The 13,471-nt window shown below is 48.6% G+C and overlaps 1 protein-coding gene across 1 annotated transcript in view; it reads left to right on the forward strand.

Annotated features, from left to right (window-relative positions):
• LOC310819946 (glypican-6-like) overlaps positions 1-13,471 on the forward strand; it is a gene marked incomplete at its 5' end in the record, with an annotated part of 111,055 nt that overhangs the window by 58,011 nt on the left and 39,573 nt on the right. The window contains one exon of the mRNA XM_083691380.1: positions 33-424. Within this exon, the coding sequence (XP_083547506.1) occupies positions 33-424 (392 nt within the window). The remainder of the gene's footprint in view (positions 1-32; positions 425-13,471) is intronic.

The raw sequence follows: 13,471 nt of genomic DNA on the forward strand, positions 1-13,471 counted from the left end.
CCTTCTCCTCCTTCTCCTTCTCCTCCTACCAGAGTTCTTCCTGGAGCTGCTGGACAACTCGGAGAAGTCCCTCAACGACATGTTCACGCGCACGTACGGCAAACTCTACATGCAGAACTCGGAGGTGTTCCAGGACCTCTTCACGGAGCTCAAGCGCTACTACACGGGTGGCAACGTCAACCTAGAGGAGATGCTCAACGACTTCTGGTCCCACCTGCTGGAGCGCATGTTCCAGCTGCTCAACTCCCAGTACCACTTCAGCGACGACTACCTGGAGTGCATCAGTAAATACACGGACCAGCTCAAGCCCTTCGGAGACGTGCCCAGGAAGCTGAAGGCCCAGGTCACCAGGGCGTTCATCGCGGCGAGGACCTTTGTCCAGGGGCTGATGGTGGGTCGAGAGGTGGCCAACAGGGTGGCGAAGGTGAGTTCTCCTGGTCCTCTGACTCCTGGCTTTGTTGTTAGATGCCGTGCTGCTTTACAGGTAGCTTAACCCCCGGGCTTTAACAGGAGCAGACAGAGCTGATCCATTCAGGGAATGCACAGTGCAACACCGGCTAGCAACAATTTGATTGCAGTGCTTAGATTCCTATCATGGGGTGATTTCTAAGCCTAGAGAAAATATGCAGTAGTGATATTTATCTGTTATTTATTCCTATCTAGTCGTGTTCATGTTTATGCATTATCTATAACTCAGATTAAATTCGTTCGTATTAAAAAAAAAAAAGGCTTTTAATTCGTAAGATAAACAACACCACTCGTTGCCCTTTTTCTGGTTTACTACTCTGGCTGTCTAGGAGCAAAACAACAAACATTCTGTCCCAAAAATTCCTGCCTCTTATTTATTCATCAGGAGCTCTTCGGTTTTACCTTCTGTCCCTCCCAGAGGAGGTTCTGAGCAACCGTCTGGCCATTTGGGTCTCGGAAATACATTACCCCTCTGGCAGTGGGGAGCAATGTTTTCATACCCTGTTTACATCTGTGTCTTGATGCACTTGATCTGTGTATTTGAGGCCAATATACTGAAAAAAAGCATTCTGTTTGATGTTGCGCTGCCCGGTGGCCTGTGTGTTGGATAGGCTAAGCTTCATTCCGTCTGAGGATGCGGGGGGAATCACCCATAGGGAGTTAGACATGGGCAAGGAGAGAGGGATTAAAGAGAAGGACCCTACAGGCGGGTGTGAAGTGGGATTCTCTCTGTGATGCTCTCCCTCTGTTATTCTCTTTATTGTCTCCTCATCTCAACAGAGAGCCTGCCTCTCTCACGTTCTGTACTGTAACATATTTCTGATGCGCGTGGTTTGAGGAGCTGGCCATGGGCAGACCGTTTGCTGGTCTGTGATCTGGTTCTGTGTGAAGCGCTTTAGATTTTAATTCAGGGATGTTTATTTGAAAAATTGTTTTAAAAATAAAGCCGTTTATTGGTTCTTAACATGATTAATTGTGGGGGTTTATACCTAACTATGAGACAGAGAACAGCGCCAGACTTTGATGATGTGCAGTGTGTTCTAAAGGGCTTAGTGGTGAAATCCCATCTTTTCAATCCCTTTTTAAATACACAGAGTTACGCAAAAGTGTGTCATGGATCAAGCGTTCGACTTACGTAACTAAACCCCTGGTTTTTGTTTACATATGGTGAGGAAGTGCGACATGTCGCGCACGTTTTCAAAGAGAAACAACAAACCTTTTTTTTTTGGATTAAATGGATATTTCACGTGAATTATCTTTACCCTCACAAAGCCTGAGCAGAACACTCCTCTGTTGACCGCTGCAGCCATTACCAGAGCTTTAGGTGAAATAACTGCCACCAGCTTCTGTCAGACGACAATTTATGTAAATTGAAGGCTGGCCCTGAGTGCAGCTTTAAACATTGCCGCAGTCTGACAATGATAAAATGCCTTTTTATCTCCTCTATTGGCTTAATGTTTGCTGTCCCTCTGAGCAGAGAGGGAGCAAGAGAAACGGAGGGAGTGGTGAAGGAGAGAGAGAGAGAGAGAGAGAGAGAGAGAGAGAGAGAAAGAAAGAAAGAAAAGAAAAAAGCAACAAATCAACTCATTCACGCCAGACTACAGTGGAGGCCTGAAGGAGGAATGGATACAGTATGTTCAGGTTTAATATCTTCAGGGCACAGACGGCAATCAGGAGAATCAATTTCGTACTGAGGGGTATGTTCTTTCAGCTGCAGGGTCCAATCATTTTGGTAGAGATAGTCGTATCACAGCAGGGTCTCGTATAGACCGTGTGACTTCCATACTACTGTCCTTTATCTGAAAGTTCTCTGTGATTCTGATCCCTGAGTCGTTCCCCATCAATAATAAAGATGTGGAATCACAGTTCAGGGGAACATATCAGGGCAGTGCAGAAGGCTGTCAGGCTGAAAAACAGCCCCAGGAATGGGAGGGAGAGAGAGAGAGAGAGAGTGAGGGAGAGGGAGGGAGGGAGGGAGAGAGAGAGAGAGAGAGAGAGAGAGAGAGAGAGAGAGAGAGAGAGAGCAAGAAGTCACTTGACAGGACAAATCACCTTGACCTGAGATTCAACCTACAGCGCTGGCTGTTCTTAGACACAAATAGCCAAGTATGATATCAGCAGCAAGCTGTTTTATACTCCGAGCAGAAGGGTGCGGAGAGAGAGAGTTGGATTTTACAAACGACACATTTGCTGTCTGCTACACAGGGAGGGTCCATTGACCTACGTGCTCTATGCATTCTAGATTCTGTGCAGCATTCTGTGCAGCATTGTAGATAGAATGTGTTGCATTCTGTGCAGAATTCTTGGGACAGAATGCAGTGAAACGTTTGATACCCTCCCCGTTCCTCTTTCCATCCGCATGCAGAGACACGTTCCACATAGATCGTGCAGCACATACCATGGTGGACCCTTGACTTACTTTTGACACTATATCTATGTTAGAAATCAGCATCTCTTGCAGGACTGTAATTGGAGCCAGACAGGTAGACTACGGTTTTCCCAGTAAAGCTGTGTGATCCAGTGTGTGTGTGAGGAGGGTATTCATTGCCGCTACGTGCTAGCTGCTAGTAGCCACAGGTGTTTTCACAGGTGGTAGGCTTCAGTGTGCAGGGGGGGTCACAAGACACGAGCAGGGAGGGGTCACAAGACACGAAGCAGCAGAGGGAATCACTTGAGACTGAATGAAAACAACCTGGTCAAGGGGAAAGGGGTCTGCACACCCATACACACACACACACACACACACACACACACACACACACACACACACACACACACACACACACACATACACACACACACACACATACACACACACACACACACATACCCACATACCCACACAGACGTGCGTGCGTGCATCAAGCCCATTGAAGGCCCATGCAGTTTTGATCCTCCAAACGCCAGCAATGGAGAGATGTGTTGGGTAATAGCTAAATTAATGCTTCAAAGAGAAAAAGAAGGTATCAAGGGCGATGCTGCTGCAGGGGGGTAATGGAGTGGAGACGGGACGGTAGAGTGCACATCCAGACAGCCATGCCTTACTGCTTTAATTACACCCAACAGCCTACTGTACTCTCAGAGCCGTCAAAGCCGCCACGCAGGCCTGGCGACGGAGGACTGCTGATCTAGAACCATTTCTGCATTTTATATCATAATTAATCCGATTATATGGGCAGGTGGCGACCTGATCCTGGATCAGCATTTCTGCTCTTTGTGGACCCGGGCCCTGGTTTGGACCGCCGTCAGAGAGATCCAAACCTTGCTGACTTGACAATGTTTCAGTCAAAATGGCTGTAGACCATCTGTCTGTACCGATGCAGGCGCGCACGCAGACACACACACACACACAGACGCACGCACGCACGCACGCACGCACACACTCCGTTTCCCACTCCCCCTGACTGTATGATGTCATTGAGTGGTACGTGCAATAAATAAATAAGCAACCCTGCCTGCCTGAACTTGTGATTGCTAACCAGATCAAAAGAATAGGATTACGCCCGACATTCTCAGTCAGCACAGATTCCTGGGATCACTCCTGGATTAAAGAACAGAAAATCCCCACCACACCCCCGCACCCCCCACCCCCGCACCCCCCCCGGGGGCTGGAGATTACGATGACCATTTAGAATTTTATCTCAGCGGTACTTAAAACACAGTCAAAACCACATTATACCAGCTTCTGAAAGAAGATTGTTAGGGATTTGATCGTTTGAAGGGTTTAAAGTTCATTTAGACATTTAGAGCACTTATCAGACAGCTCACGTCACGGATGAAAAGCCGACATGGGAAAAGAGGTCCTCGCTGTGTTCTCTGATGATCAGGGCCGGACTGGGACAAAAGAGTCGGCCCTGGCATCTCAAGCTCACACCGGCCCAATTTCAGATCAAATAGCAGGCGTGTAAACCAAAACAGATAATATCTGGTTGTACCTTCTTTGATATTGAACACCACAGTAGCACCTTGCACACAGACCCAACATCACGCCCCCAAGAAATAAGCAGGCAAATGCTTTATATATAATATATATAATCTATGCCATTTAGCTGATGCTTTTATCTAAAGAAACTTACATTGCAGTGAGTGCATACATTTCAGTATATACGGTCCCGGCGGGAATCGAACCCACAACCTAAGCGTCGTTAGCGCCGTGCTCTACCGACTGAGCCACAGAGACCGACGCGGAGCGTGCAGCGTTAATTCCAGGCGTGAGGCCATGGTTCTGCTGTGCCGCGGTGCTCATCAAGGGTTTTATCCCACATGGAACGCGTTTCCCAACGCTGTCAATCAAGTCTCTGAACGTTTTTTTAAAAAAAATGTTATTGCGGGATCGCACAGAACTTTGAGCCCGTTGGCGCAGGCTGCTGATCCCGCTTTCTGTTTGATTTATTTATTTATTTATTTATTTTGTTTCATTAGTGAAGGACAGACCCGTCCAAAAGTGGACTGGCCCATCTGGTATTTGCCAGAGTTGCCAGGTGGCCGGTTCAGGCCCGCAGATGATGACGATGGGCGGAAGTGCTGTAGCCCGCCCCGTGTTTTCCTCTGTGGCTTACACCGTCATGTTGATCGCATTATACACTCATTTCCTGTCGCTAACTTGTCTCAGAGTTTTACGCTAAGCTCCGAGGCAAAGCCTTATCGAGACACAACATTTACTTTACATCACAGCTCCACTGAGTCAAAGTCTTTGCTGACACAAGGGGAAATTCCACTCTGAGTTCAGTATGTTCTGTCTCTGGTGCTTTTCCCTTGCATATACAGTAGGTCCTTAATATTTTGATGTAAGGTCAACATTTTTTTAAGAACTGAACTTGTTATTATATATACATACCGTTTTAATATTTATCTACCTTTCCTCTGGGAGAGAGAGAGAGAGAGAGAGAGAGAGAGAGAGACAGATAGAGAGAGAGAGAGAGAGAGAGAGAGAGAGAGAGAGAGAGCAAGAAGTCACTTGACAGGACAAATCATCTTGACCTGAGATTCACCCTTCACATTTTCATATCATTGCATGATCATTTCAGTCAATTCACTCGTGTAGTATAGGCATCGTATTCAGGAGTCTGCCAAGGCCATGCAGCTGTAGAACATTGGGAGGTACTACTGCAGGACAGGGTGGGAGAGAGAAACCTCCATCTACTGTATACAAGTCAGCTGCAGCTCAGAGAACCATAGAGGAGAGCTCGCATTGAGAAGTCTGCCATGGCTCAGAGGGAGAGACATCATTGAGAAGTCTGCCATGGCTCAGAGGGAGAGACATCATTGAGAAGTCTGCCATGGCTCAGGGGGAGAGACATCATTGAGAAGTCTGCCATGGCTCAGAGGGAGAGACATCATTGAGAAGTCTGCCATGGCTCAGAGGGAGAGACATCAGTGAGAAGTCTGCCATGGCTCAGAGGGAGAGACATCAGTGAGAAGTCTGCCATGGCCAGATATAGCTAGAGAGCCAATTGACCTGGACCATGTGGGAGGGCCAACTCTGTCCCATGGTTCTCAGCTGTGGCCCCTGCAGCCTGCAGACGCATCCGGCTGTGACGGAACCCAGGAGCTCTCTCTCTCTCTCTCTCTCTCTCTTTCCCCCCACTCTCTCCCTCTCTCTCTAACCCCCCCCTCTCTCTCCCTCTCTCTCGCTCTCTCTCTCTCTCGCTCTCTCTCTCTCTCTCTCTCTCTCTCTCTCTCTCTTCCCCCCTCTCTCTCCCTCTCTCTTTAACCCCCCCTCCCCCTGCCCCCCCTCTCTCTCTCTCTCCCTCTCTCTCCCTCTCTCCCCCCCCCCCCCCCCCCCTCTCTTTTTTCATCCTCTCTCTCCCTCTCTCTCTAACTCCCCCCCCCCCCCCCCCTCTCTCTCTCCCTCCAGAGCTCCCTTTCTCTCCCGGGCACGCTGGCTCATAGCACAGCACAGCTTGCTGGGAATAAGGCTTCAGCCTCGGTGCAGAGAAGGACAGATGGCTGCTGGCTCGCAGAGGTTGGCATGTCACTGGGAAATGTGCTGGACCAAAGATGTCCTTTTTTAATTAAGAGATTTTGATCAAGAGAGAATTGAGAAATGTTGGACAGAGGAAGAGAGGACACAAGTTGTAGTTCATCAATTTAATTGTATGTCGTTTTTTTATTTTACTTTTATTCATTCAGGGAAAACACGCTGAGACCAAGATTTCTTTTACGAGTCCGCCCTGTCCAAATGTTTAATACAATTACAAAACAACACTTTGAATATGAATATGATCAAAACAAGCATGTGATTGGCATGACAACAGTGGTAGTTTTGAGAACTATACTTCTGAGCACAGGTCAGAAACAATCACAATATATTGTACATACAAATAAATACTTAAGGCGCTGTTTTATGGTCACAATTCATTTTGTAACTGTTTGTAAAAAATAAGGCACTAGAGTCTGTGCTTTATCGTGATTAACTGTGACTTTATCCCTGATTAAGTGCAACATTCCCGCGCCTTATTGCTTAAACACACACACCTAATTCAGGAAAACAAGCGAATGCCTCTGTGAGCTGGTCCCTCACCAAGGTGTCAAACCCGACGGAATAGAACCTGATGAAAAAGTAAAGGAGATTTATTAAGCATGCAAAACCAGTTATTTTAAGAAACCTTCTAGAACATACTGTACTGTTCAGTGTGACAAAGAGAGGTTGAGTTTCATTGATTAAGGTTGCTGCCCACTTTGGTACTTTAGAGAATGTGTGGGCTGAAGAAGTTTGACATGTAGAGTTTATCTCAGTATTGTACACTCCACAGCAGAGGAATGGAAATATTGCTTGCAAATGCCTCATTTTTACTCTAACAGCTAGTACTTTGTAAACCACTTTGCATAGTGCAACCCTGCATGCAGCAGCTTATTAAATATAAGAAGCTTCACATGGAGTACATTTTCTAAATGATTCTTATAGGGTTGGCGACACTTCTAATAATGAGCACAGTATTTTTCATCCAACACCACATTCTCTGACTCAGTCTCTGGATCCCTAATTTAGAATTGGATTGAGGCACATCTTTATTTAACAAGCATTCAGGGCGGGTTGTTGTGACATGTGTCCTGAGTTTCCTGGCAGCCAGAATGGCCCTGATCTACCTCTGACATTCAAGCTGGACCGGAGACCTGGGTCAGACGGACTCAGAGGCACAGCAGCACGGCGCTTTTATCCAGGAGCTACAAACTCAGTAGGAGGGTTTAGGGGCATAAGGACAACGACATAATGACATATGACACTTTTATCCACCAGAGAAGGAGGGAGGAAGGACTCAGCCTCCCCTCAAATATGACATCCATGTTCACACGGTGGCTGGCTTTAGCTGTTAGCATGCTACTGTACCTGTCACTGTAAATCAGAGGAGCCATCCCAGGCTCTGCCAAGGAGAGACAACGAGGCTGGGACGTTTGGGGCTGGGGCTGGGGCTGGGGCTGGGGCTGGGGCTGGGGCTGGGGCTGGGGCTGGGGCTGGGGCTGGGGGACTGAGGCTGGGGCTGGGGCTGGGGCTGGGGGGCTGGGGCTGGGGCTGGGGGACTGAGGCTGGGGCTGGGGCTGGGGCTGGGGCTGGGGCTGGGGCTGGGGCTGGGGCTGGGGGACTGAGGCTGGGGCTGGGGCTGGGGCTGGGGCTGGGGCTGGGGCTGGGGCTGGGGCTGGGGGACTGAGGCTGGGGCTGGGGCTGGGGCTGGGGCTGGGGCTGGGGCTGGGGCTGGGGCTGAGGCTGAGGCTGGGGCTGTGCATGGCATTGCATCACTGCAGTGTGTGTCGTGATCAGACTCTCATGTTGATTCCACCCCACACACTCCTGTCAGTGTTTGAGTCCCTCTAACTCTACAGCCAGTGACACCACTGTGGCCTCCGCAGGCCTGCCTTCCTTCCCTGCGTTTCCATTACAGAAGCTATTTCTCTCCCTATCTCGCTCTCCCACTCTTTCATTCTGTCTCACTTTCAGGGTTTTCAGGCAAGTAACAGAAAATGGGCTCGGAGCCCACGCTGCACAGAGACAGAGAAACAGGGTCAACCCTACACAGGAACACAGGCTAGCCAACGCCAGGCCTCACACTGTGTTTACTGAGGGCTGCCAAGTCTAAAAGCTAATTGTGATACACACAACGTTTGGTTAACGTGCACCTCGACAGCCTCATATAAACTCAATCTTTCACACGGACATTACCCAGTTAGATCTACAGCAGGCTTTTAGGAAGGCATGCAAAATGCTGATGGCACATTTAATTTAATGGCGTCCATCTAGCGCCTCAGAATGTCCACAGTAGGCTGTACACACCGGGATGGAGCACAATAAAGGACATCAGACTACAGAGGGAGCCCACGGCTGTGTCTTCATCTGCCAGTGAACGGGGTGTGTTCTGCCTGCCTGCCGGGGAGCCGGTAAACGCTCTTACTGTAGAGGGTTCTTACGCTGTGTGAAGCGTGGCGGCGGCGGCGGCGGCGGCGGCGGCGGCGGCGGTGGCGGTGGCGGTGGCCAGCCAGTAAAGCAGTCGCCATGCTGGTGTATTTGTGTTCTGTGTGAGAGGGTAGCAGTGCTGAGGCAGCCAGCCAACCGTCCCGCTACCTCGCCTCAAAGAAGTGATTGTGCGGCGGGCCGGTCTCCGCTGGGGGCTAAACTCCCCCAGCAGGCACACAGAGCCACGCTGCGCACAGAGCCTCTGTTAATACCGCCTCACTTCCCTGTGATTGAACGGAGGCAGAGCGGTGTGTCTTTATAGGGCCTGTTCATATGTGTCTTTATAGGGCCTGTTCATATGTGTCTTTATAGGGCCTGTTCATATGTGTCCTGGACTGTATTGTATGATAAAATAAAGGACAGTGGCTCCTCAGAGGAGGCTGCAGAGGAGGTCTGTCCTCGGGGTCCGGCTTTGTGACCGGAGCCAAGAACTGTGTTTTCCATCAGCTCTCGTAGTGTCTTACCCTGTGATCCGTCACCCCGACTCAAACAGTATGCAAAGCATTACCATCTTCATGTCGTACCAACCTGTATGTTCATTACTACCAACCTGTATGTTCATTACTACCAACCTGTATGTTCATTACTACCAACCTGTATGTTCATTACTACCAACCTGTATGTTCATTAGTTAGAGAGTTGGTGTCACACTTAACTTGGTCACTCACCATCATTGGGTGTTGTGAAAACCAGTTCCAAATTGTTGGCCTGATTAACAGTCTAAATCTTACAGTATCGTGTTGTTTTTTTGGGATAGATTTGATGCTGCTTCTTGTCCAGGGCTCCTCGCAAACGATGACTTGTTCAGTGACGGATATGATAATCAGTAAATGGCGAATCACATTCAGGCTAATCTCTCAGTTGGACCTATTGTCGGCCATCAACACTGTAACACTATGAATTACAAATTAGAAGCACTCATCCGCTTCATCATTGAAGTCGTTCTCATTCCCAAATCAATAAGCCTTTGTGGTCGGTTCCACAGGGTTCCTGTGCGTTTTTGGGTTGGTTTGTTGCAGGGACAGATGGCGGGATGATTTGAGCGGCGACAGATCGCTGATTGTTGCCAACAAACACTAACGGCTGTGTGATTGACTGGGGGCATTGGGCTGATGGTGTGTAGACCTAACCCTTCCGTCTGACGTTGGGCTGATGGTGTGTAGACCTAACCCTTCCGTCTGACGTTGGGCCGATGGTGTGTAGACCTAACCCTTCCACCTGACGTTGGGCCGATGGTGTGTAGACCTAACCCTTCCGTCTGACGTTGGGCCGATGGTGTGTAGACCTAACCCTTCTGTCTGACGTTGGGCCGATGGTGTGTATACCTAACCCTTCCACCTGTGTCTAATCTCGTGATGGGATTCAGGAGACGGAGGGAGATGCAGGGATGCAACAGATCCCTGTTGGAATAATTATGACAAAACAGTGATATGAATCGTGGCTGCTTCTCTCCCCCCCCCCTCCTCCGCCCCCCGCCCCCACCCCCTCCGGTCCCCCTGCTCTGTCTGACCTTGGCGACGTCAGTCTCATTTTTCACAACTTCATCAGTTGGGCACAAAAAGCAATTTTCATCTCGTAGCATCCTCTCCCTCTGTTGTTTCTTAAGGGACCAGACCCCCCAGATGTGCTCCTGGTCTCCCCCTGTTGTTTCTTAAGGGACCAGACCCCCCAGATGTGCTCCTGGTCCCCCCCCCTGTTGTTTCTTAAGGGACCAGACCCCCCAGATGTGCTCCTGGTCCCCCCCTGTTGTTTCTTAAGGGACCAGACCCCCCAGATGTGCTCCTGCCCCCCCCCCCCCCCCCCCCCCCTGTTGCACGTGCTGCACACTGACGGTGCGTCTCAAGAACTCCCGTTTTTACGAGTGAATCCTTTCCGGCTTTCGGCAACCGACTCCTCCTCAGCGCTCCATCTCTGCCGGGCTGGAGACGCCATCTTTATTGTTTCCATGGTAATGCGTTATATTGTTTCCTTAATGGCGCTGCATGGCGATCAATCAGCCGGGCTGGAAGAAGCAGCACACTGGGGGTAAGGAGGAGGAGGGTGGCCTTCTCACTGGGGGTGTAAAGTAGTAATGGCTCAGCTTTATTAGGGCTTACTGCATTTTTAATCCTCTATAAATAATGCTCACACCAGCAGTCTGACTGCAGAAGAGCGATGACCACATCTTTAAGCAGGGGTCTGTTCGGTGGCGCTGGCACACATGCGAACACATGCATGCAGACACACACACACACATGCAGACACACACACACACACACACACACAAACACAAGAAGGCCCACATACACACATGCACGCACACAGACACACACACACACACACATACATGCAAACGCGCGCACACATGCAAACGCGCACACACACACACACACACACACACACACACACACACACACACACACACTCACTCACAAACTCCGGGCTGTGGCATTATCACAGCACTTAACACCAGATGAGAAGATTACTGTGTTAATCTCACAGTGGATCTGTTTCATCACACAGCCCCAGTAGTTATATCTCCAGCCTGCTTTTGTTGCTGTGAAAAACTCCATCCACTGTAAATGTCTGTTAACAAGATTACTAGATTACCTTCCCTTCTTCCCTCCCTCCCTTCCTCTCTTCATGGCTCACAGCAGTGTGCGTGCGTGTGTGTGTGTGTGTGTGTGTGTGTGTGTGTGTGTGTGTGTGTGTGTGCCTAAAATGTTGTTTTCTTTTTAATATTAATATTTATTAGATAATTGAATGCACCCTGCTCATCAGCGAAAATGCTGGCATCGAAAAAATCGTAGTCTTACTCCATGTTTTAATTTCGTGCAATGTGTGCACATCGGTTTGTAAACATCAGCATGGGCGGAGGAGGAGGGTCATTGCATGCATCTCAGGTGGAGCTTGCAGCAAAAGGTTTCGAGGGGTGTGGGCTACAATCGAGAGATGAGATCCTGGGATGGGAGATTACAGGGCCGCTAACTATTCCTGTCCCTCACTGTTGACCCCCCAGGTTAATGGTCTCTCATTGGGCTGAGTGGACCACCTGTGTTAGCTGACTGGGTTGGACAGTAGTCACCTCTACATTGTATCCAAAACAAGATTCAGACACTTTAGGGTTAGGGTTAGGGTTAGGGTTAGGGTTAGTTGCTGTAGGCTACCGCCCAACTCCATTACAAAGGATTTACCAACGTTTAGTAATTACTGTGTAATAACATATTGACGCAATGTTGTTACATTGATTAGTGCTTCACTACATGTAGCATAGTAAAGTACAGTAATGTGAAGAGAAGTGTCGTATCCTACAAGGTGTCAAGAGAGCATAAAATTGTTTTTTAGTCGTTGCATTTTAACAAACACATCCCTTGCACATCCCTCCCCTCTCCTCTTCAATAGGAGACATCTGTCAATGCGGTATGATTTCAATTTGCCTTGTAGCCTGAATGTCTCATGTTACACCAGCTGCATTTCATGCTTGACCTGAAAAGCAGATTGTTTCTTTTTTTAATGTAGACCCAGTCACCGTGAAATGCTGCATTATGTTTTGTATTTTACGCTTATAGCTATTCCAACGCTCGATGTTGGGGCATAAACAATTCCTTATTTTCGAGAACGTTGCATACACCGTATTTTCCTTTGCTGAATGGCAGCCGTGTGAATAGAAAGATAGCTGCCTTGAAGTAGGTATGAGAAGATGTCTCTCCTCAAAGAGGTCGTGTATAATATAGCAGGGGACCCTAACCCTTGGCCCTTCAAGGTCTCTGAGAAGTCAGTGGGATATTCACCTTGCAGCCGTTTACCGTATAATTACGGATCTGAAGGGACAGCAGTTTTTCTCCGCTTTCATCATCCATCTTAAAGATCCTGGCGCGTTTACCGATGACCTTCCCCCCGCGGACTTGGATCATATTAATACGTGATGCACAGCCATGTAACATGAATCTGTCATATTCCCCGTTTCATCGAAGGCCATTTGTAAGCCCTCTTAAGGCCTCTTCTTATTTTCTTTACTAAATCCGGATTTTACCAAATTATGAAAACCTACTGCGATGTGATTAGTTGTTGTCAATAACACTTTAGGGAGTCATACTGTACAATACAGAACACGGTAAAAAGCTGCTAAGAGTTTATTTTAATATTTATAAGTAAAACACAGTAGATGAAATGGGGCTTGCCTACCTCTTCTCTGTCATCTTCGCTCAGCTAAATGAATCTAGTTTGCTGAAACCTCCTGATTTGTAGCCCACACTCACTGGCTGATCAAAACAAATTGTCAGAACGGTACATGCATCTGAGCATGTCATCGAGTGAAGAACGAATCCTCGTTCAAATTCCCTCTGGAAGACGCCCTGTGATGTCAGCGGCAAGTCACGTGTCAGATCGCTCCGTTTGATCCCCGTTTCTTTAACCAGCTCTCCCTCCGTGACAGCAGCTGGTACAGCTTCCTCACCACACACACACACGCACACGCACACGCACGCACACGCACGCACACACACACACACACACACACACACACACACACACACACACACACCACACACACACACACACACACACACACACACA

This window comes from Argentina silus, assembly GCF_951799395.1.
Source record: "Argentina silus genome assembly, chromosome: 19".
Lineage (NCBI taxonomy): Eukaryota > Metazoa > Chordata > Actinopteri > Argentiniformes > Argentinidae > Argentina > Argentina silus.